Source organism: Pichia membranifaciens, assembly GCF_001661235.1.
Source record: "Pichia membranifaciens NRRL Y-2026 unplaced genomic scaffold PICMEscaffold_5, whole genome shotgun sequence".
NCBI lineage: Eukaryota > Fungi > Ascomycota > Pichiomycetes > Pichiales > Pichiaceae > Pichia > Pichia membranifaciens.
This window is the reverse complement of record NW_017566986.1, coordinates 1,361,016-1,383,388: the sequence shown is the minus strand read 5'-3', so window position 1 is coordinate 1,383,388 and position 22,373 is coordinate 1,361,016. Positions and strand designations below refer to the sequence as shown.

At 41.0% G+C, this 22,373-nt stretch overlaps 12 protein-coding genes across 12 annotated transcripts; 7 read left to right on the top strand and 5 right to left on the bottom strand.

Moving 5' to 3' along the window:
* Positions 1–296: 296 nt before the first annotated feature.
* On the top strand, positions 297–1,199 carry PICMEDRAFT_74253 (hypothetical protein; the record flags this gene model as incomplete). Its single annotated transcript, XM_019164722.1, has 1 exon — positions 297–1,199. The coding sequence occupies one exon, from the start codon at positions 297–299 to the stop codon at positions 1,197–1,199; it is 903 nt and encodes a 300-aa protein (XP_019016608.1).
* Positions 1,200–1,632: 433 nt separating this feature from the next.
* On the top strand, positions 1,633–2,769 carry PICMEDRAFT_13209 (hypothetical protein; the record flags this gene model as incomplete). Its single annotated transcript, XM_019160028.1, has 1 exon — positions 1,633–2,769. One exon carries the CDS (start codon positions 1,633–1,635, stop codon positions 2,767–2,769), a length of 1,137 nt encoding a protein of 378 aa, XP_019016607.1.
* Positions 2,770–2,901: 132 nt separating this feature from the next.
* PICMEDRAFT_74251 (hypothetical protein) lies at positions 2,902–3,660 on the bottom strand (the record flags this gene model as incomplete). The annotated part of the gene is made up of 1 exon (XM_019164721.1): positions 2,902–3,660. The coding sequence occupies one exon, from the start codon at positions 3,658–3,660 to the stop codon at positions 2,902–2,904; it is 759 nt and encodes a 252-aa protein (XP_019016606.1).
* Positions 3,661–3,751: 91 nt separating this feature from the next.
* On the top strand, positions 3,752–5,399 carry PICMEDRAFT_173145 (hypothetical protein). The gene has a single exon (XM_019161541.1). The coding sequence runs from the start codon at positions 3,844–3,846 to the stop codon at positions 5,272–5,274; it is 1,431 nt and encodes a 476-aa protein (XP_019016605.1). The 5' UTR covers positions 3,752–3,843; the 3' UTR covers positions 5,275–5,399.
* Positions 5,199–7,608, bottom strand: PICMEDRAFT_17960 (hypothetical protein). The gene has a single exon (XM_019161826.1). The coding sequence runs from the start codon at positions 7,578–7,580 to the stop codon at positions 5,526–5,528; it is 2,055 nt and encodes a 684-aa protein (XP_019016604.1). The 5' UTR covers positions 7,581–7,608; the 3' UTR covers positions 5,199–5,525.
* Positions 7,609–7,790: 182 nt separating this feature from the next.
* Positions 7,791–9,065, top strand: PICMEDRAFT_65103 (hypothetical protein; the record flags this gene model as incomplete). The annotated part of the gene is made up of 1 exon (XM_019163485.1): positions 7,791–9,065. One exon carries the CDS (start codon positions 7,791–7,793, stop codon positions 9,063–9,065), a length of 1,275 nt encoding a protein of 424 aa, XP_019016603.1.
* Positions 9,025–13,004, bottom strand: PICMEDRAFT_17959 (hypothetical protein). The gene has a single exon (XM_019161825.1). The coding sequence runs from the start codon at positions 12,890–12,892 to the stop codon at positions 9,239–9,241; it is 3,654 nt and encodes a 1,217-aa protein (XP_019016602.1). The 5' UTR covers positions 12,893–13,004; the 3' UTR covers positions 9,025–9,238.
* Positions 13,005–13,555: 551 nt separating this feature from the next.
* On the top strand, positions 13,556–15,967 carry PICMEDRAFT_20253 (hypothetical protein; the record flags this gene model as incomplete). The annotated part of the gene is made up of 2 exons (XM_019162155.1): positions 13,556–15,723; positions 15,817–15,967. Coding segments are annotated over 2 exons (2,319 nt in total), but the record flags the coding sequence as incomplete, so codon positions are not given.
* A 128-nt stretch (positions 15,968–16,095) lies between these two features.
* PICMEDRAFT_74245 (hypothetical protein) lies at positions 16,096–17,436 on the bottom strand (the record flags this gene model as incomplete). The annotated part of the gene is made up of 1 exon (XM_019164720.1): positions 16,096–17,436. One exon carries the CDS (start codon positions 17,434–17,436, stop codon positions 16,096–16,098), a length of 1,341 nt encoding a protein of 446 aa, XP_019016600.1.
* A 235-nt stretch (positions 17,437–17,671) lies between these two features.
* On the top strand, positions 17,672–19,249 carry PICMEDRAFT_74244 (hypothetical protein; the record flags this gene model as incomplete). Its single annotated transcript, XM_019164719.1, has 1 exon — positions 17,672–19,249. One exon carries the CDS (start codon positions 17,672–17,674, stop codon positions 19,247–19,249), a length of 1,578 nt encoding a protein of 525 aa, XP_019016599.1.
* A 92-nt stretch (positions 19,250–19,341) lies between these two features.
* On the bottom strand, positions 19,342–21,276 carry PICMEDRAFT_74243 (hypothetical protein; the record flags this gene model as incomplete). Its single annotated transcript, XM_019164718.1, has 1 exon — positions 19,342–21,276. One exon carries the CDS (start codon positions 21,274–21,276, stop codon positions 19,342–19,344), a length of 1,935 nt encoding a protein of 644 aa, XP_019016598.1.
* A 501-nt stretch (positions 21,277–21,777) lies between these two features.
* Positions 21,778–22,296, top strand: PICMEDRAFT_22121 (hypothetical protein; the record flags this gene model as incomplete). Its single annotated transcript, XM_019162236.1, has 1 exon — positions 21,778–22,296. A coding segment is annotated over one exon (519 nt), but the record flags the coding sequence as incomplete, so codon positions are not given.
* Between the last annotated feature and the right edge of the window lie 77 nt (positions 22,297–22,373).

Below are 22,373 nucleotides of genomic sequence, written 5' to 3'. Positions count from 1 at the left end.
CCAAATTCACCGAATTAGAATTCTAGGCAGTAGAGGTGGTAAGCCAATTCAAATTGTCCTGTGGTATGACTCTTCTTTTATTTAACATGGCCGTAACATAATTCTACTCAACTGCGATGTAATTCAGTTTGAAGTCAATTACTGATTCGAAGGATCAGCAGACTTATATATAAATATGTGAGCCCTTGGACGCCAAGATGAAAGTTGATAAATATATTTGCATTTGAATAAGTCAGTGTGGTAGCTTGTTATAGTAAGACACGTAAACCAGACCAAAAGAAAATAAATTATCTAGCATGACTTTATCTAAGTTCCAAATCAAAGCAGGCCTAGCACAAATGCTTAAAAATGGTGTTATAATGGATGTGACAACGCCAGAAGAGGCAATAATTGCCGAAAGAGCTGGTGCAGTTGCCGTCATGGCATTAGAACGAGTTCCCGCTGATATTAGAAAGGAAAATGGTGTTGCGAGGATGTCAGACCCACAGATGATCAAAAAGATTATGGACTCAGTTTCCATACCGGTAATGGCAAAGGTCAGGATTGGCCATTTTGTTGAGGCCGAATTGTTAGAGGAGTTGGCAGTTGACTACATCGATGAAAGTGAGGTTTTAAGCGTTGCAGACAGATTCGACCATATCAATAAAACTGATTTCAAGGTGCCATTTGTTTGTGGATCAAAGAACTTGGGTGAAACAATGAGAAGAATTGAAGAAGGGGCAGCAATGATCAGAACTAAGGGTGAGGCTGGGACTGGGGACATCAGTGAGGCCATCTACCACATCAAGCTGATCAACAAGGAGCTCGAAGACATGATGTTGAAGTTTGGTGGTTTAAAAAAAGTGACTGGAGAGCTAGTTGAATTCGCCAAACTCCACAGAGTCAAACCTGAGACCGTGATGGCTATAATCGAAAACAACGGAAAATTGCCCGTGGTTAACTTTGCAGCGGGCGGCATTGCCACTCCTGCAGATGCAGCTATCTGCATGAAGCTCGGATGTGAAGGAGTTTTTGTTGGGAGCGGTATTTTCAAAAGTGAGAATCCTGAACTTGTTGCCAGAGCAATTGTCAACGCCGTGAACCACTATGATGATAGTAAGGAGTTGCTGAAAAGCAGCACAGGCTTAGGAAAGTGCATGTTTGGTGTCAACATATCTACGTTGAGACAGGAAGAGAAATTGTCTAGCAGAGGTTGGTGATCTTTATGTAATAAAGCAACAATTAACGGATATATCTTAATAGTAGCCACCGATTCCTGAATGTCGATTCATGGTCGTCTTGTAGCCCACCATACACCCGTGCACCACTATACTTGACAGGCACAATCGTTCTACAGCTCAACTGATTTCGAGAGTTTACATCTCCCCGTTTCCGTCTTAAAACTTTTTTCTATTTTCTCATTTCTGCTGAATTTTTCTGAATTTTTCAGCTTTGAAAATTTCTTGAAATTTTTTTTGGGTCATAAGGAAACTCTTGTGGATCAGAAACAAAGGGTTCAGGTTCCAAGCCTAGTACCAATCCGGCTTCCAATACCAATCCAGTAGCTGACGTATCTTGCTTGAGTGCTTTGCAATTTTTTCAATTAACAGCAAAACGACCAGGAATTACATAGAAGGAAGATCTTGACATAACATGCCAGATATTCTTACTCAGGATGGTATGCTTGAATTTGATAACTTGCTAGCAACAAACCCACTCCCCGACAAATTGCTGCTGCCTGATTACAAAATACTGGATACATCACAGAAATTCAGCCAACCGAAGGAAAACTTGCTGTTTTCAGATCTGGAGAAACAAATGAATCTAAACGCTGCTCAAATACACCCGACACATTTTTCAATTGAAGATATTCAGTCGCATCGGACACGAAGGGAACAGCACACCCAACAAGTTCAGCAAGATTACCAAACGCAAAAGAGCATCCCTGACATTCATTCCAAAACCAACTTTAACATTAATTCGGTAATATCCTCTCGGTCATATCACCAGGACTTAACCCACGCAACCGGCAGCTACGACTCATCTCCTGAATCCAATTTTCCTTACACCCCGGTAGACTCCTTGGAATCTTGCACAACAGACTCAAATATTGATAACGAACTAGCGAAAAACATAAAAGCAGAACTGTTTGATGATATCCACATCCTAGACGACCGTTATAACGTTCAGATTAATACCAGCAACGCAGATAATACTGCAAGTGATCCCGAAATACTGTTAAATGATGATATATTGGACAAAGAAATAGAACAGATCATATCCGCACCACTAGACGTACAAATAGATAGCCTCTACTCGACAGAAAACGAAAGGTTAGCAGTCAACAACCAAGCACAACTCAATCCTCACAAGCGAGCTTACTCTGTTGTCAGGGGAACACCTACTGAGGACACATTGGACAGAACTAAAAAGAGAAAGGTTGAAGAAACCAAAACTCAGTCTTCACAAAAGGAAACTAAGTTTCTAAAGTGTTTCTCCATACTTAGGGCAAACTACCTTTCCGTATGCAACTCTTATAATGAAGTTGTTGATAAATTATCCACTGTTGAGGCTCAGAATAAAATCTTGTCACAAAACCTTGCCACCAAAGAAAATGAGAAGGAGCAATGGAAAATTGATAAGGATCGATTTCTGTTTGAAAGAGAAGACATGAAGGCCATGTTGGATGGGTTGTTGCACGAAGTCACGGTATTAAGACGCAGAGAAAGACAGAATAAAATGAGATCCACGATTGGCAATATGATGCTTATGAAGGATGACACCGACTGAATTCCAACTCAACCTTCACCCAACCGGATATGTTTAATATACTAATGTTACGTTCCTATATAGACTCAAAACCTAACCCTAATAATTACACCCTACTAATAGAAATCAAGGCTAAAAGTCTCATTGTAAGTTTCAAGCATAACTCTTGTTGAACATTTTTCGAGTTAAGGCACAGACTGCCCCGACTATAGCGAAGGGTGGAAACATTACCTGAAACCAGTTCCACCAGCTACTGATAGTATAACTCCATCCACAATTTTGATTTACCTGCAACGCAGGCAAGTTTTGATGAACAAACTCGTCCACCTTTCTTTTCAAATCTTCCAGATTGCCATCGTTAAAAATGGAGTAGTCACTTTGTTTAACTTTCTCAGCTAGTTGCATTTGTGAGTTTATCCTATCAGTGGCTTGTATTTCGCTCAACTCCTTGTTTCTTTCAAGCAACCTTTTAAGTTGATGTTCAGGATTACAGCTGATAGTCAGTGTACGGGAGCATAACCAATCCATTCCACTTTCAAAAAGCAAAGGTATGTCAAGGATGACCACGGGCTCCTTATTCAAGTAATTCTTAAATAGTAAGTAAAGTATTTTCTTCCTGATTGCAGGATGAGTAATGGCGTTCAACTTCTTTAGATCTTTTTTATGAGTGAAAACATAAGCCCCTAATGCTCCTCTGTTTAAAGGAGCATCTTTTTTCGAGCTATCAATCAATTCAGGTATTAGCGGCTGGAATTTCTCAACGATAGCTTGATAGGTTAAAGTACCCGGCTCCACCACCTCCCTTGCAATTTTATCAGCATCGATCACGGGGATATGGTAGTTGTCTGACAAAAAACCAGAAACAGTTGATTTTCCTGTGGCAATACCGCCAGTGAGTCCTAATATCAACATTTTCAGTGCTCAATTAGTCAAAACTGCTCAATAATAGCCAACCAAAATGTCCCAAGGGTGTAAAGGGTGGGGAGAGTGTTGTTGCCACAGAATTTTTTTAACTTTTATTTTTCTCTATCAAAGCATTTTCCTTCTTCGGCATTTCGAAGGCCAAATTCTTATGTTTTGATCGACTAAACTTAAATGGATCTATCTAAAGTTAAACAACTAACTGATTGGTTGAAATCCACATCGAAAGAAAAGGCTTCGATCTCGGCTCGTATAAGGGTTGTTGATGAAATATCACTGGGAAGGTGCATCACCACTGATGAAGCAGTTAAGAAAAATGAACTTTTACTGAGTGTGCCGAACCAGTTTCTTTTGAACTATACAACTGTGCTTCAACATTTATCTTATAGTAATAACGGTATTGATCAGTTTTTAAGAAAAAGGATTTTACAGTTCAACAATAGAGTATATGCCACAAATGCAGATGAGATTACTTTTCTCTACTCCAAACTTGATTGTGAAAAACTTTTAAGTTTAACATCTCATCAATTGTTGACCCTTTTCATTTGCTTAGAAAGAAAAAGACACGAATCTTCATTTTGGTACCCGTTATTTTCTTGTTTTCCAGAATTGAATGAATACAAAGCCATTCCTATGACATGGAATTTGAAAATTGCTTCGGAACATCACGTTAAGCTTTTTGGTCTTTTACCTAGATCTGTGTTGAACCATGCAAAGTCCCAAAGCAATCAATTCTATTCCGATATTGAAACCATTGGTTCAGTATTGAAAGAACAAGATGTGATTTTAACTGAGAGTGAATATTTGTGGGCTTGGCTGGCAATAAATACCAGATGTTTATACTACAAGCTACCAAAATACTTACCGATAACAGAGAAGACAGAGAGCGAAGCAAGTAATATTACCTTGGTTCCATTTGTAGACTTCATAAACCACAGGTGTGATGAATCTAACTGCTTGGCACGTGTATCAAAATCTGGCTATGAAGTTTTAGCCACAGGAAATATTTCAATAGGTACTCATTTGTGGTTTACTTATGGACCGCACAATGATGAGTTTCTTCAATCTGAATATGGCTTCTCAACATCTAAAATGACTGAAAAGACCTGGGATTATACAAGTTTCAACAGGTATAACACCATCGATTTGTCCCCTATAATAACGAAGCTATTATGCTCAACGACGAAAAAGAAAATTTATACATGGTTAAAGCAAACTAGATATTATGACGATTATACTTTGGGTGTGGAAAACATTTCATCGACGAAAGATGGAAAAGTTAAAATTTCTGTAAAACCTTCTTACAGAACACGAATTGCACTTGCATCTCTAACTGAACGAAATGAAGATTTTTACTATGATAGTTCACAGGATAACATCGAATGTCCTCCAAACCTAAGAAAGTTTTATGAAGGTTTTAATGATGGGGAATACTACAAAAAGACTGAGGCAGTTTTGCTTGACAAAATCTTAGCTAAGATTAAACAAGAGATAGGCCTCAAACTTGAAGCTTTAAGCAAGCTGGATACTGCGGGATCAGTGGAACACGTTGCTGTGGAAAATTTGCTTTCAAACCAAAAGTTTTTGCTAAATTCATTTGATTAGATTATATAGATTAAAAAAGTACCGATAATGATAAAAAAAGCGACTAGAATAACCGAAAACAGAACAATATGTACATGAATTGAAAAAAAGAAAATGTGCATCATACACTTGAATCAGAAAAGGTTCTTGACTTCAAAAAATAATCATCCATTGAAATACTCCTTGTTTAGTATATAAATAAATGAAAAGTCAAAATGTTACTTAACAATTGTGTGTAGTGCTTTTTAGTAGCTATGTACAGTGCATTTAATTTACCAGCGTGAGTACCTTTTATCAGCGTCTCCTTCTCTACCACCTCTGCTAGACTTACCACTTTGTCTATTTCTGTTATACCCACCTCTATCGTTGCTTGATCTGTCATTGCTTGATCTGTCATTGTTTGACCAAGAGCCTCTCTTTGAGTTCCTGTCATTGCTGTATCCGCCACGACCGCCACGACTACCATTAGAACGTGAATCGTTAGGGCGTCTACCTGTCAAAGTAAAGTAATCTTCAATTTTTCTAGTGTCCAAACCGAGGTTCTTTGCCATGTTGTAAGACATTGTAAGTTTCCCAGAATTATCATCATCAGATTCACCGTCACTTTGAACACCATCGGTGCCCATTAACTTCATATAGGTTTTTGCAACGTCAATCGAAAGTTCGGTCAAATTCAAGTTAGCGACTTTGCTAGGAATGTTACGATAATGAGTGATAGATTTGAAAAAAGTGTCGTCCAAATCAAGGTATGATCTGGTTTGACCAACAATTGTTTCTGCAACTTCTTGTGCCTCTGGTGACTCACCGTCAAATTCTATAGTCTCAGTAAACTTGTTACCATTCTTTCTCAAAGCTTTCACAAATGGTTCTTCTAATTTGGAAGTAAAGAGCAGAGCATCACCTTGCTTACCTGCACGGCCAGTACGTCCAATTTTATGTGTATGCGAATCAATCTCAGAGGAAACACCAATTTGAATAACATGGGATACATTAGGGAAATCCATACCTCTAGCACCAATACCCGATGCAACAAGAATTGCATTATCCTTTTCACGGAATATTCTCTGAGAAGCATCACGCTTTCCTTGAGTTAGTTTGCCGTGGAATGCCAAGACCCGACGACGAGAATTTTCATTTCTCAAAACATCCATCAACAATTTAGAAATGAAATCAACCGATGAAGTGGTACTCAAAAAAATAATTGGTTTAAAATTCTTCTCGTGAGCATGACTTAGAACGAACTGAACTGCCGCAACGTAGGTATCAAAAACGGATTCGGTTTGCACTAAGGTTTGGCTAATGTTCTCATTCACTTCCTGTGCTTTGTTACCAGTGACATCGACAAATGGAAAGTCATTACTAATAGCACGTTCAGCAAGATAAAAGACATCATCATTAACGGTAGCCGAAAAAAGCATGGTTTTAGGCTTGAGATCTGGGCTTTCAGCTTCAACACCGGGTATTGGCTCGCGGATTGAAACCAATTCGTCAATAATCTTGTTGATATCTTCTTTGAAATTACCATTTAAAAGTTCATCAGCTTCGTCAATGATGATATTTTGAAGGTGCTTGAATGATGTTCTGAATTTAGGTTCATTTTGCAACATATCCATGAATCTACCCGGGGTTGCAACAACAATTGGTGGAACTTCCTTACTGACAAAATGAGACATAGTAGCTTTATAAGGAGTCTGGCCGATGACTAAAGGAATCAAATTTTTTTCACTGTTCGGTAATCTTGACTTCTTAGGATAAGAGCCTCTTTTGCTTGGAGCATGATTTGATTTGGCGAGAGAGGCATTCCATAAATCAGATAAAGATTGACGGGTTTGGTAGGCAAGATCACGAGTTGGAGAGAAAACAACAGAGTTGACATATCTGTCAGCCTGCTTCATATTTTGATCCTTCAATTTCAAAACAGAGTGAATAACAGGAATACCGAATGCAAATGTTTTACCTGTACCAGTCTTAGCACGAACAACAATACCATGCTTGGATTCTAAAAACTCGTTGATACATTGCTCTTGAACTGGAGTTAAAGTTGGTCCAACACTCTTAATGAAAGCAGCTTTAAGAGCTGGATGTAATTTTGTGTCCTCAATTACATTGGAAGTAATGATTCTAGACGAGTCAGATTCAGTAACCGGTGGTTCAGGCTTGGCTGATTCTTCTTCCTTACTGACATTTTCTACTTCTTCAATATGGTCTTTGATATCAGTTGCATAGTGTCTATGAGTTTGAAAAACAGCTGGAGAACGGTAAAGAGATCTCCTTAAGATGTTACTACACGTGGAATTCCACGACTGCATCAACATAACACGACTCATTGCTTTCCGTGTGGTTTTTGCTTGCCTTTTCCACTTCTTCTGTTTTCTGAATCTCTTTCTAGAATACCTGTTAGACTTGAATTTTGTATGAAAAATTTTCCGCTCATGAAAAAAATCAAAAGCTGAAAGCGCATAATAAATTCAAAAAATGAGATAATCTGAAAATCTCAGATACCATTTGAGAGTTTTCGAGTTTGCTGACATGATTCGATGACCCCGGAAGAATTCAAGAGCTTGAATTCCAAAAATACTGATAGTTTCAAAGTAGCGATTGACATGACGATACATGTTGTCCCACTTTCACCAACTGCCCGCTTTTTGGCGACTCAATTATCTTCAGAATCATTTCGCCCAAACATCCTCTTACCCAAGCATCTCTTGAAACCGTTTTTGACTTCAGAGTCAACCATAACATATATCAATGAGATATCACCGCTGAATTCTTTTCAGAGAAAGCATACCTACCCAACATCCTCTACGAGGTACTTGGAAACAATTTCACGCATCAGTGCCGCTGCAACATCACAGATTTCAATTGCATTACCTTCATCACAGATAAGGCCGATATTCAACTCGGAATCTATTAAGTTTATACCGCCTCCAAATTCAGATATAATCATTCTGGATCCACATTTTGGTCAAGCTGAAAAATATGTTAGTTCAGTGATGTCAAATTTCCAGATATCCGCTTCATCACCCTACGACTTACGGTCACTGCCGAGATTTTGGTCAATAGTATCAACACATTTACTAGCAGATGCACCTTCATGGGGAATAAAACACCAATCGGTAGGCGAGTTTATAGTGTCACCCATATTACCGTTTGCCAATGATTCTCGGACGGAGATAGAATTGATCAACTCTTCTGACGTGATGAAGCAAATTTTAAATACACCCACTTTATCTCCCCAATATGAGCCATATTTAAAGACAAAACTTTTACTCCTCGAGCAACTTATAATAGAAGCTGCACTTTGCTCAATAATATACACGGACTATTCTTCTAAGTACGAGGTATTAAGGTCGCACTCGAAGTCTAGGTCTTTTGCCTCGAATAATGATATCTATTCTGATGTTGAAGATAGTGTTTCAGCAAAATCTTTAGTCCTTAATATAATTGACGAATGCATTGCTGTTTTGAGAAAGCATGAGCCTGTGCTGGAGTTAGAAAAGACAACTCCAATGCTTACCGCGGTGCTATCTAGGGAAAGACTATTCAATCTCACCTTGAACATACTACAAAATGATACATCTTTACCGAATTTGAAGCACTATAAGCAGTTGATGAACGAAAGTTTTTCAAACTATACGAATGACGATCAACAGAAAACCGAATCACCACATTTCCGGAATCCAGCTAGAGCTAACAGATTTATTTTCAAATTAGGTTTGCAAGTTGGTGTCAAAACCCCATCCAATAATTTTGTTTGTGATAATTTGAGTGCTCAATACCCTGAAATTCACATACACGACGACGACCCTTAGATTTTATGTACATTTAATATATAGACCAGTAATAGACTTTTTTTTGATACACAAAGGTTCAAAAATTTAATAGCCGCAAAAGAACTATCACATACTATTGTAAGGCGTACTTAGTTAATTTTATTCATATTCTACATAAGGTTGAACTGTCAAAACTTCACCATCTCTGTTCTCTACTTCTGTTGCTTATTCTTGCTATTACCATTGTTAATGGAGCCATCGCTTTCAGTACTATCGTTGAATACTGAACTAGAATTGATATTATTCATATCAAGATTGTTGGCCAAACCTCCAATTCGTGGCATGGCCATGTTGTTGTTCAAACCCATCAAATTTCCATTCAAAGAATTCAAGTTACTCAAATTTCCAAAAGTATGCAAATTGCTCATACTCGGGATATCATTCATATTCATACCCATATTGCCAATGTTGCTCATGCCCATACCAACAATATTGTTCATACCAATATTATTCATGGTATCTAAACTGACTGGTGGCATGTTACTAACATGATTCAGGCTCATGTTATTCATCCCGTTTATTGAGTTCATATTGTTCATGTGGCCTATACTATTGATATTGTTGTTCAATCTATTCATGTTGACATTATTGACTCCCATACTGTTCATATTGAACCCTTCATGGATATTAGGTAAAGACACAGGATTCATCTCCATTGGATTGAAATGTCCCCCAATTTGACCGTATTGGTTCATTGGATTAAAAGAGAATTGATTCATGTTGATCTGATTCATTAAGTTTATTTGACTCATTTGACTGATCAAGTTCATCTGATCCATATCTCCATTTCCACTTCCGCCTTTGTTCACAATTGGTTCTCCAGCCTTTTGGTCAGCTGTGCCATTCTCAGCATTTTGTTCATGTGAAGCAGCTTTACCTTTCACAGAATCCCATTGGTTGAAATAAGTAGTATATCCCCTCTCATAATCGCGTTCCAATGGTAAGTTTACATTACTGAGTTTACCTTCTCTGTAGTTACCATTAGTGTGACCATTGTTGTTATTTTCAGGGTATTCATTCACGCTCATTTCTGTGGGTGGCACAGAGTTAACTTTGGTGATACCTATATTACCAACAGCTAAATCATTTGAGTTAAGTGAGCTAGCTTCTCTACTTTTGTTTTTGAGGTTATTTCGGTCACTTTTAAAAGTCTTGTTTCTACTATCACTTTCCTCATTCACAATTGAGGCAACCATATCAACATATTGGGAATGGGACGATTGAGAATCATCACCAAATTTTATTTTGAACTCAGGTGAAGTTTGCGGACGTTTCAGTTTAGCTAGATCATCATTGGTGTTACCTGGAGTCGCCAAACCTGCGACAATTGAATCAGAGCTACTAGCCATACTGGATTGAGATCTGCCGACTGAAATTTTGTTGGCTGATTTGTTCCTTTTAAACTTGTCAAATCTTTCAAATGACTCTGGCTGAGCTGCACCGAAGGTGCTGAATGAAGAGCCTGCATAAGCGTAACTCATATTATTTGGAGTATTGTTGCTGCGGGGGTTATCACTTTTCTTTTTTCTTGTTTGCTTATGATTCTGATCCTTGCTCTTACTATTGATAGCACTGCTGCTACCATTATTACTATTGCTAACTTTTGGGATAACCTGCTCAATGATTTCTAGATTCACTTGTTTTGGAATAATCAGTGAACCCAAAAATTTGTGACTTTTACTTTCAGTCTTGTCAATGTCAGCATCGTTTATTTCATCAACCCACTTGATATCATTAGTATTTTCAAGGATCAATTTTTTTCCTAGAACAATGATAGCTACTAGTCGTAACAAATTGTCGTTTATTTTGGTACTGACCCCAACCAAGCTGTTTTTGTCCTTTTTGTCTTTAGTTTCAACTGCAGTGGAAAACTCTGGTAGCTCACCAATCAGTGCCAATACCGACTCAGGGTCCTTTCGATACAAGTGCGCATCATTGAAATCGGTCAACAGGTAATTGACAGGTTTGAATTCTCTCAAAGCCACGTCTTCTTTGAATAGTCTTTGACGCACGGGTTTTAATGTCAAGATTGAATCAAAAGTGATATTCGCTTCCTTTCTCATCGACATGAGTTCCATAACGAGATCCACCTTTTGCTCGTCAAAATACTTGATCAATCGGTTGATCAATGTTGCCAACAAATACGAAACTTCGTTTGAGTTTTGTAGATAAAATCTAGCGATTTCTCTTTCGTTGAACCAACAAAGCAGGAGTCTGATTACAGGGAGCAGAGAAGTGGAAAAGGACATGGAAAAATTTTGAGTGATATCGTCCTTTTCAGAAGTATTGTCGCTGCTGTCTTTTGCCTCTTTTGAATCTTTCTTGTTATCATCACAGATGAAAATGCAGATTTTCAAGAAAGTCTCCATGTATCTGAACATGAAGCTTAGATAATCTGATATGATTTCAGGCGAGTGTCCTAGTTTTGGATCATCGAGGTTGCTTGAATCTATCAAAAGTTCGAAACCACCAGTCAAGATTACAAATTGCTTGAAATAAAAATCGTTGAAAATCTGCTTGTGGAAATCCAACGTGGAAAGTAGGTAGTAGAAATCATTTTCAATGAGACTGATGGAGTGGCCCGAAATGAGGTATCCAGGTTTTAACCTCCACTTGTTAGGCAGTAAGTTGTAGTTGAACAAAATCAAAAACTGGGCCTTCAAAAGACCTAACCTGTCATTCTTGGTGATGGTGTTTCTATCCAAAGAGTTTAGGTGCTCGAACTTTCTTAGGATTGAGTTCGTTCTCGGATGTTTACTCAAAAGGTTCAAGAGGTTGGAGTAGGCTATGGTCAACGGAGAGGAAGTCAAGGAAGCCCTGATGAAGTTGTAGACCACGTTGAACTTATCGTCTTTCAAGTTGTCAATGATTGCAATGTGGTTGTAAGGGTCGCCCAAGGAAGGAAGGATCAATAACGAGAGTTTATAAAGTTCTATGGATTTCGAGTAGTTATTGTTGTCTTCCTTGGAAATGGACGTGGAGGGTAGGTAAGTTTTCGCAATCAAGGTCCGGTATCTGGACAAATCTCCAATGAACAACACACACTTGTGGGTCAGGTAAACGATCGAAGAAACCAGGTGGTTGGAGTCGGGAAGGGGCAGCCTGGTGTCCTTGGCGTCGGAGACAGAGTCCAGGCTGATTTTCAAGGTCGAGCAGAGCTTCTTCACCGGGATGTAGATCGTCAAGTCGTAGGTGTTGAGGATCGACTTCAAGATGAAGAAGTAGAACTCGTACGCCTTGGCGATGAACTTGACAAACCGGTCGAAGAGCTTCCGGTACTCGACAAACGACTGCGAGCTGCCGCCGCTTAAGTTGTACTTCGACGACTTGTTGCCCGAGTACTGTCTGCTGTTAGTGTTCGCGACGTTGTTGCCGTGGTCCTTCAGGTTTTTGTTCAGCTGGTAGAATGTCGACTGAAAGTACTTGATCGCAGGGTGGTGGATCTCGATCCACACTCGATCCACGATATTGCCAACCGAGTGGGCGCTTTCGAGGTTGAAGTTCAGCTCCACGTTGTCGCTGGCGCTGGCGCTGTCCTTGTCCTTCTCCTCGCCTGCAGCGGACACTTGCTCTCGGTATTCCGTTGCCAAACTGTCCACTATGTACGCCGTGAACTTAGAGTGACAGAACGACAACGCCCCCTGGAGCAGCGACGGGTCCGCCATAGTGCTGGTGCTGGCCAGGATCTCGCGGATGCTGGCCTTGTGTGTGTTGATGATCGAGTCAATATCCTGTACTGACATGGTCTGCGTGGCTTCAGGCGCTGGTGCAAGCGCCCGCCTCATCACGGTGGGGTCCGAGGCCATATTCGAACACGTGGGGAACCTTGTAGACACACTCAATGTGCAACGGTAGCGGGGCTGGAAGCAACGGCGGTGCGGGCTGGCGACAGTGACGACAGAGACCACTCAAACAATACCACTGCAATACCACAGGCACACCTTTCAGAGAAGAGAGACAGGGAGAGAAAAAGAGAGGCCTTCCGGGTGAGAGCCGTTGAGGAAAATCACCACTACTACCGCAGAAGAAAAAACTCGGAAACGCCGACGCGTCTGCGGCCCGCCGTCTGGGCCGCCGCTGACGTCAGCAGAGGAGGAGGGCGACATGAATCGGCGCAAAAGTGGTGATAACAGGATGACGGAGGCAAGACGGAACAGGAAAGAAGGACAGGGCAAGAAGGGCAGAAGAAGGGCCAGAGCGAAGACAGCGACAGAGCGAAAGACATGCAGCACACGGCGGACTGGAGCGCCCTTTCGGGGAACCTGCGGGACCCGCCCTCGTCGCAGCTGCTTTCGACGCAGTTGCTCGTGGCGTCGTGTCTGGGGCTTTCTGCAGTGACGGGGTTTGCGCTCTTGCGAAACCGGTTCCCACACATCTTCATGGCCCGGCTGTCGTTTTTGAACAAGCTGGGAACGGCGGCAGAGCGTGGTGCGGGCGGGCACGGCGTGTTCACGAAGGCGTTTCTCAACATCTCGAACAAGTCGTTTGTGCGGTCGGTGGCGACATTGCACCGGATCACGGACGATGAGATCATCGAGTTCGCTGGGTTGGACGCGTACGTGTTCTTGGGCTTCTTCAAGATGTCGATAAAGATTCTGTCGATCTGCTGGCTGTTTGCCACGCTCCTCATCTCGCCGATCAGGTTCTACTTCACCGGCCAGTACGACCAGGGCGATGGGGACGCGGGCGGGCCAGGCAGCCCGGCGAAGGACCCCGACGGAACGGTCGAGTCGTGGTACCGCACGTACCTCCTGATCTACGTCGTGTTCACGTACCTCTTCACATACGTGACGTGCCACTACCTCGTCCAGCACGCAAGGACCGTCATCGAGAAGCGGCAGGAGATCCTCGGCAAGCAGAACTCGATCACGGACAGAACAATCCGACTGTCGGGGATCCCGCCCGAGATGCGGACAGAGCGGATCTTGAAAGAGGTGATCGAGAACTTGCACATCGGCAGGGTGGAGAAGATTGTGATATGCAAGGAGTGGAAGAAGCTAGATTCTCTCTTTGACCGCAGGGCCCGTGTCGTCAAAAACCTAGAGTTCTACTGGTCAAACTACTTCGACGCCGGCAACTTGACGAGCAGTGACACGAGCAACCAGGACAGCATACGTCTCGAGTCCACGCGCTACCGTGACCTCGTTCCAGAAGACTCCAACAACCCGTTCAACGACAGCCAAAACATGGAAGACGGGAACATGAGCGCCTCCCAGGCTACGCTGAACAGCACACTCAGCAGCGCCACCTCAACCCTCTCCTTGAAAACCCGTCCCAGCGTGAAGTTGGGCTTCATGGGCATATTTGGAAAGAAAGTCGATGCAATAGACCATTATACGAACCAGCTTTCGATCATCGACGAGGAGATCAAGAATGCAAGGAAATACCACTATGCGGCAACCCCAACCGCCTTTGTCACGATGGACTCCGTGGCAACAGCGCAGACCCTAGCTCAGGCTGTTTTGGATCCGAGAATTGGCTACTTGATTTCAAGCCCAGCCCCGGCCCCCGCCGACATCATATGGGAAAACGCCACTTTGCCCAGCCATTCCAGAAAGTTGAAAATATACTACATAACAGTCATAACAGGCATCTTGGGTGTTATCTTCATTTTTCCTGTTGGTTATCTTGCTACTTTACTTAACATGAAATCGATCAAAAAATTTTGGCCTGATTTGGCGGGCTTCCTTCTGAAGCACCAATGGGCATCCAAAATCGTTATCGACTTATTACCGGTTTATTTGTACACGCTGTTGAATGGAGTGATTCCGTTTTTGTATGTCTGGCTATCGTCGAAGCAAGGATTCATTTCTCATGGCGAGGAAGAGCTTTCTGTGGTCTCCAAAAACTTCTTCTACGTGTTTGTCAATCTTTTTCTTGTCTTCACAATGGCAGGAACTGCATCCAACTACTGGGGTTACTTGTCAGACTCGAAAAAACTAGCTTTGCAATTAGCTCAATCTTTACGAGGACTTTCTTCCTTTTACGTGGATACAATAGTTCTTCAGGGGGTAGGATTGATGCCTTTTAAACTTTTGCCTATTGGTAGAATATTCCAGTTTATTTTCTTCTGGCTAACGCACAACAACTTCAAACCTTCCAACTCATTGTTTTGGAGGGGGAATCCAACTGCACGTGAACTGACTTATCTTTTCCAGCCGCCATCTTTCAACTTCGGGCTACAACTACCCCACCCTCTTCTGACTCTCGTGATCACCCTAATCTACTCTGTTATTTCAACAAAGATTGTAAGCGCAGGATTGATATATTTCATTATAGGGTATTACGTTTATAAATTCAACTTGGTCTACACCTATATTCATCCTCAACATTCAACAGGTAAAGTCATGCCTATCATATTCCGTAGAGTTATACTGGGATTGTTGCTATTCCAATTGACTGTTGCTGGATCCTTAGTTTTAGAAAAGTCTTGGGTCTTGGCAATGTGTTTGGCTCCATTACCGCTGATAACTTTGATGATATTATGGTACTTTCAGGATAAATTACAGCCGTTGAGTGTTTTCATTGCTTTAAGAGCAATAGAAATTGATGATACCAACGACTCCAACATTGAAACAGGTGCCAGACACGATTTTCATAGTGCGAGACAACACAATGGATTCAGTAGAAGTCCATTGTCTCTCAATGAAGGAGACAACCCAACTGATAATGCATGGGATGAGAATTTTTGTGATGATAGTTTCAACAGGAACACTGCAACCAGGGAAAGTCCCTCAAAAAAAAACAAATCACCAACTACTATTGATGAGAGACGAGAGCAAAACCAGAGTTATGAGTATCCTCCGCTGGTCGGAAATCTTGAGGGTCCATGGATCGGAATCGAAAAAGGCGACGCAAGTTCAGCGACTGTTGACGATACATGGATCCTAGTATGGACTAGTGACGGTGTTCAACGCAAAAAAATATTGAGTGAAATAAATCAAGCAGGTCTTTAAAGGAAATTCTGACTCAGCTCACGTATTTATATTCGTAACTTTTTTAGGCTAGTTTAGACTTCTCCCAGAATATATTCTCCAAGCTCTTCTAGCATGCGTATACCTACTTTTAGCATCTTCCAGTCATCCAGTCCAATTTCTCTCACAGAAACCCCCCAAATCGCTGAAGCAACAAATACAATGATTATGTGAGAAACAACGATTCTTGTCAACTCACTTACCAAAACGACAGCCGTGACCCTGTAATAATCGTTTGAGCTCGATGAAGAATACCTTCTTCTTGACTTCCTCTTCGTGTTCTTCGGGTCTATGAGCACAATATATAGGGCTTCTATTAGTAAGAATATATGCACGATCCGTACCAATAAACGAGTGGCATGCAAAATAGGAGGATCATAAGGCCATATAAGCATGACTATAGGGAAGAGCTTTATGATATTGGAGATCAAGACGGTGGTGAGCATGATCCCACAAATCCTACTAAACATTGGCTTTGAGCTCATGAGAAGAGAATCTGGGTACTGCTGAGGTACATACTCTCCAGCAATAGTTGGTTGCTTGGATTTCAGCTGAGAAGTTGAATTAAATGAAGCTGTCGATTGTTTCTCACGAGGCTGGTGTGGTGGGAGTCTCAAGTGGGACATTCGAGGACTATTGAATTTGGGTGATACGGGAGATGGTGAAGGAGATCTAGACGAGAATGGTGTAGAATTGACGGAAGTATCTGTAGAGGTGGGCGTATCACCAGAGGTAGCTGGTTTAGATGTTGGAAACGGAAGCCATCTGAGGCCATAATATGATAAACTGACACACAGAAGTATGTTTTGCAAAAGAGTGGTTGAGAGGAAATATATGTATTGTATTGGCCCTTTGAGAACTAAGGATATTATCAACGAAGTATGATCTGCCTTTTCCATGAAGCTTTTTTCATGATAGGCCCAAGTGACATAAACTTCGAATAATAACATGAGAATTCCTAATCGAAATACGAGCGGGATCAAAGATGTGTCTGGCCTGAAAGATTTCTGACCTTCACCTGGTGACATCAATGCATCGACCGATGAAGACAATGAGATTTGTGGTGTCACAGCTCTAGAAACTTTCTGTCTTTTCGAAGTACTTACTAATGAGCCGATAGTTCTATTCTTTTTTTCGAAGCTCTCTTGTTCAGATGAGGATGACAAAAACACATTATATATTGTATGTCTATAGGCGCATGGCTTAATCAAAATTAAATCGATAAATAAAAGCACATTGTCGTATTCAACATATTTATCAGCAACGTTATTGCAATATTGACATAAGGAAAGTCGGATATGTCCTCCTCCATAGCGCTCATATAGAGCAGGTATAGATGAGCCGCAATGGATACAGATATAGTTTCCATGAACCATCGGTGAGTGGAATTGGCATCAGCCTACGTAGTGACCCCACATAACAACAAAAGAAGCTGCGGTGTTGTCGCAGAGGCTTCGAACAAATTCATCGCATTTTCGTACGCAAAAAAAAAGTCAGATTCATGTTACCTGCAATAACCAATGCCAACGATTGAGAAAACCTATAGGTTTTATTGTGACCCTATCTCGAGTCTACGATAATTACATAGACAAATACAAACCGATACGTATAATGTCGGGAAGGCCGGCTGTGTGTAAATTTTACAAGCAGGGCCATTGCTCTTATGGCAATAACTGTCGATTTTACCATCCCCCACAATCTGGTTTCGGCAATAGCAATGGAAATTATAGAAACAACAACAACAACAACAACAACAACAGCAGTGGCTACAATAATTACAACAACCGTGGAAATAACAACAGTAACTATAGCACAGGTTACAGCAACAATAATTATAGTGGTAGCAGTAACACCAACAACAACAACAGCAACAACAGCAGCAATCCTCCCGCTAATGAGACACCTCAGCAATTTTGCGATCCAAGATCAATGGGTAGACGGGAAACAGAAATCCGAAATGACATGAACGAATTACAAGAGATGCTTTCGACAAGTAATCATATATTCACCTCATATTCTTTAAAGCCTCCTGTTCAGATCAATATTCTTCCACAGAGGGATTTTTCGTATGAAGAAGACAGATTACAATACTACATTGCCAGAAACAATAACTCTATTACACAATATGAACAGCAAATCAGCAATAGACGCAAAGATATGGCAGACTCTACTAATAATTTGAAATCCAATACTCAACGAGCTGTAAGGTACTTGCAGCTCGCTGTTCAAAACCCTACTTCTAATCCGAAACCCTTAATACCACCAATCGATATCAATGCTCCAGTTGCTACGTTCACCACATCTAACAGCATATTTGGCAATGTAAGCTCAGCTGCAAGTAATCCATTTGGCCAGCAATCTAATCCCTTTGGAGGAGGGGCAAGTAGTCAATCTGGTAGTGCTTTCAAACCTGCAACTGTGGGTGGAGGCGCCTTTGGAAGTCAAAGTCTCAATTCCTCCCCGTTTGCTACTCTTAAAACAACTTCTAACGCTAATGGTATCAATAGTAACACGTTTGGCAAAACATCCTCAACCCTAGGCCAAACTGGATTTGGCAGTACACCGGCAGGTGGGTTTGGGTCTTCTGGATTTGAGTCAACTGCTATCTCAAACCCTTTTGGAGCATCTCCATTTTCATCTTCGAGCCCAAATACAGCCAATCCATTTGGAGCATCTGTTTCTCCTGCAAATACTTCAACCTCAGCACCAACAGCTTCTGCTTTTGGAAGTTCGAGCTTTGGGCAATCTGGGTTTGGTAATTCTGGATTTGGACAGTCTTCGTTTGCAACTTCTACCTCAACTGCCCCAGTCGCTTCTGCTTCTGGCCCTTCCAATATTGCTAATCCATTTGGAGCTGGAGTGCCTAGCGGCAGCTCAAATCCATTTGGAAACAGCCCATCGATATCCAATAATTCTCCATTTGGAAATACCAACCCTATGAATACTAACGGGGGAATGCTGAGTTCAAACAACGTGTTTCAAGGCAACTCACAAGCTTCACCTTTTGGTGAAATGAGTGCAAATAAATTTGGAGGCCAAGGAAGTGCGGGGTTTAAACAAAGTGATTTGGGAGAAGAGCATACGAAGATGGAGGATATAAACAGTGAAGAGATACTGGAAATTTTTAGGTCAGACATATTCCAAATAGGTAGAGTGCCCGATATCCCACCACCTGTTGAACTTTGCTAGTAGTGTTTTACATCTATTTTACTGGAACGAACAATTATGTGTACGAATATATATTTTTGAATAGAAAAGTTGACTGCAGTTTTCTCTCTAAACTATGAACGTGAGTGGTTTAATGCCGATTTGTATGCATTTACTAAGGTTGACACTTTTTCATCGGTGATAGTGTATGCATCTCGATAAACTTCAAGAGTTTCTTTCAAGACCCGATCTTTTGGTTTTGATCCCTGGCAGATGTCAGCAAGATCATTCTCCATATCCTTCCTCATGAAAGGCTTCGTTAAAGATATATTGTTGAAACCCAACTTGCCAAATCCATCTGCAAGCCCGTAACCTAAGATAGTTGGATGAAAAACTTCTTTCGACGATTTTCCTGACCCTAATTTCTGCTTTATAATATATTCCCTTGTTAAGATTTTGTCAATATGATCAGCGATGGTGGCATCTGTCCCAATTCCATTCACATCCATCAACGAGATCAACTCAGTTTCAGTTAACGGCTGAGGAGGTGCAGTCTTACCCGAAGATATTGTTGCATCCGAAATTTGAATATGTTCACCAACTGCCACACTGGGTAACCCTTTTTTAGAACTGTCCCAGTGATCCCACTTGAAAACATCTAGATAATTACGCTCCAAAACAACTAGTCCAGTACTGTGAAAAGTTTCCGTAGACCACTGTACTTTAATGCTGGTCATCGAACCAGTGGCATCCAACGAACAAGACGCAAGAAATCGCCTGACAACATATTCGTAAACGGTTTTTTCTTTACCTGTCAGATTATCAGCATAACCAACAGGATGAATTGGAGGATGTGCCTCATCATCATGCTTACCACGCCTTGGTACCCGAAATTTATGGTTTGATTCGTCCAGAAGTGATGATGAATATTCCCCCCATTCCGAGGAAGCAGTCTGCATAGAAATAAAATGCTTGAAGTCCATACTGCGTGGGAAACTATCGGTTTCCGTACGTGGATACGAAATCAACCCCTTAGTATACAGATTTTCTGCTACTTGCAATGTGTCCTTAGCACTAAACTTGAAATACCTTGAACAATCCTTCTGTAGCTCAACTGTGGTCAATGGGAGAGGTGCATATCGAGAAGTTGGATTTGTCGAAACATGTTTCACAACGACATGATCACTCTGCTCGTTTATGCAGTTTTGGTAGATGCATACAATCTGTAATCTATCGTACAAACGATTTCGTTCCCAGATAAAAGGGAACTTTTTACGATCTTTTTTCAAATTGAGATCTATTCCCCAAAATTCTTCTTCTTTAAAGTACTTTATCCTCCGAAATCGATCGACAACGAAACCTAAAGTTGGAAACTGACAGTTACCATAACTTATCATTTTGTCATTTTTCTTCTTACCTTTTGCGGAGTTTCCATTGCTATTGTCGTCATTAGCAATATTAGGCTTTATCACATTTCGAAAAGAGTCAGTCAAAAGTCGTGTAAAACAGTACCCTGTTCTTAAATCGATTTCCATTCTCGTATCAACAGCGTCTATTGCCAGCTTATCCAATCGAACAGGATTACATGCAGCACTATAGATATGCTTACCTTCGAGATGGGAAAACCTTGCACGATATGTATTGTCGAGAGTGAAAGAAGGATTCCCTTCTTGAGCGGCTTTCAGTATTTCCCAGCCGATATATTCACCTTCCCTATCACAATCTGTCCAGATCATCAAAATATCTGAATTCTTTGCAAGATCTGAGATGTTTTCGGCGATCTTTTTGGCGTTATCATCACCATATCTTGTGACTATGGGACATCTAAACAATGAATCGTTAGGTACTTTTCCCCAACCATAATCACTAGGAATTTCCTTCTGCATGATATGGCCTGAAACAGCTGTCATCACTACGTCGCAGTCATCCCATTGAGGAAAGTTGAACCTGAAGCTGTAATTCTTGACATATTTACTTTTTGTATTTCTTGATTGGAAGTTGTTTCGTGAAAGGGAAGCCGAAACACTCTTGGAAATTTTGTTCTTCTCAGCAACACATAAGACTTTCATTGAGGTGACAATACTAAGAATCTCATTGCCCAAGACATGTATGTTATTCACACATCCAATTCGAGGAATAACATACAGAGAAATTGAGGGATCAGTTTATGCTTTTGAGTGAAGACGCGTCGGCATTTCTTGCTGTACTTTCATTTGACAAAAGAGCTTTTGGAAGCTTCTGGATAACCAATATCACGTTATTGCTATGGTTTAGTTGACAAAGAAATGCTCATAAGCAATTTTATTATCAGGTCCAACAAATGTATTTCAGATGGACTGCTCATCCAGTCAGCATACTTTTCGACATGTTCTGTAAGGTTAGCGGAGTCTTGTGTCGCTAGGTTCCCTCCTAACCTCGAAAAACTTTCACAGGCGACAACAGTTAAACACATACATTTCAAGGGTATTACAGATTACAGAGATGGAAACAAGATTCAAAACTATCTTCTGGACCAACACATTCACTTCAAACTAGCAGAGAAAAGTTCAAGGGCTATTTTTCAGGCATATCCTACGATTCTGACGTTCGAATTCTCATCGGTTTATACGGGTGGGAAGAGGGAACGTGACTCGAAAAAGGCTACCAACATTCCATTCCTATCAGGAAACAAAAATGATGTTCAGGAAGTCACAATGACTAGTGCTGGTGTACCGTATATACAAACAGATCGTGGTGGCCAGGTGACTTATCATGGTCCAGGGCAGTTAGTTGCTTACTTCATCTGGGACTTGAAGCTTTGGAGGAAATTGTCCTCCAAATGCTTTGTTAACTATATCGAGCAATGCAGCATAAACACAATTTCCCATGTCGGAGTGGCAGATGTATGCAGGACAGAGAACACTGGAGTGTGGGTGAGTAAGGGGAAGGGAACAGAAGAAAAAATATCAAGCATTGGACTCAACATAAAAAGAAATGTAACTTCTCATGGCCTAAGCATCAATCTTTCCACTAATCTGAAATACTTGAACAATCCAGAATTTGTCATGTGTGGTCTTAAAGGTTATCACCAAACAAGTATAGAAAAGGAGCTTAATGGGTTACCAGTTGATCTGGATGTAGAAAGGCTTGCGGATATTTTGTGCGATACAGTGAAATTGAGAATGGA

What these genes read in the sequence shown, in the direction of transcription:
- PICMEDRAFT_17960 (XM_019161826.1), bottom strand. Translation starts at nt 7,580, where the DNA reads ATGAGTCGTGTTATGTTGATGCAGTCGTGGAATTCCACGTGTAGTAAC.
- PICMEDRAFT_173145 (XM_019161541.1), top strand. Translation starts at nt 3,844, where the DNA reads ATGGATCTATCTAAAGTTAAACAACTAACTGATTGGTTGAAATCCACA.
- PICMEDRAFT_17959 (XM_019161825.1), bottom strand. Translation starts at nt 12,892, where the DNA reads ATGGCCTCGGACCCCACCGTGATGAGGCGGGCGCTTGCACCAGCGCCT.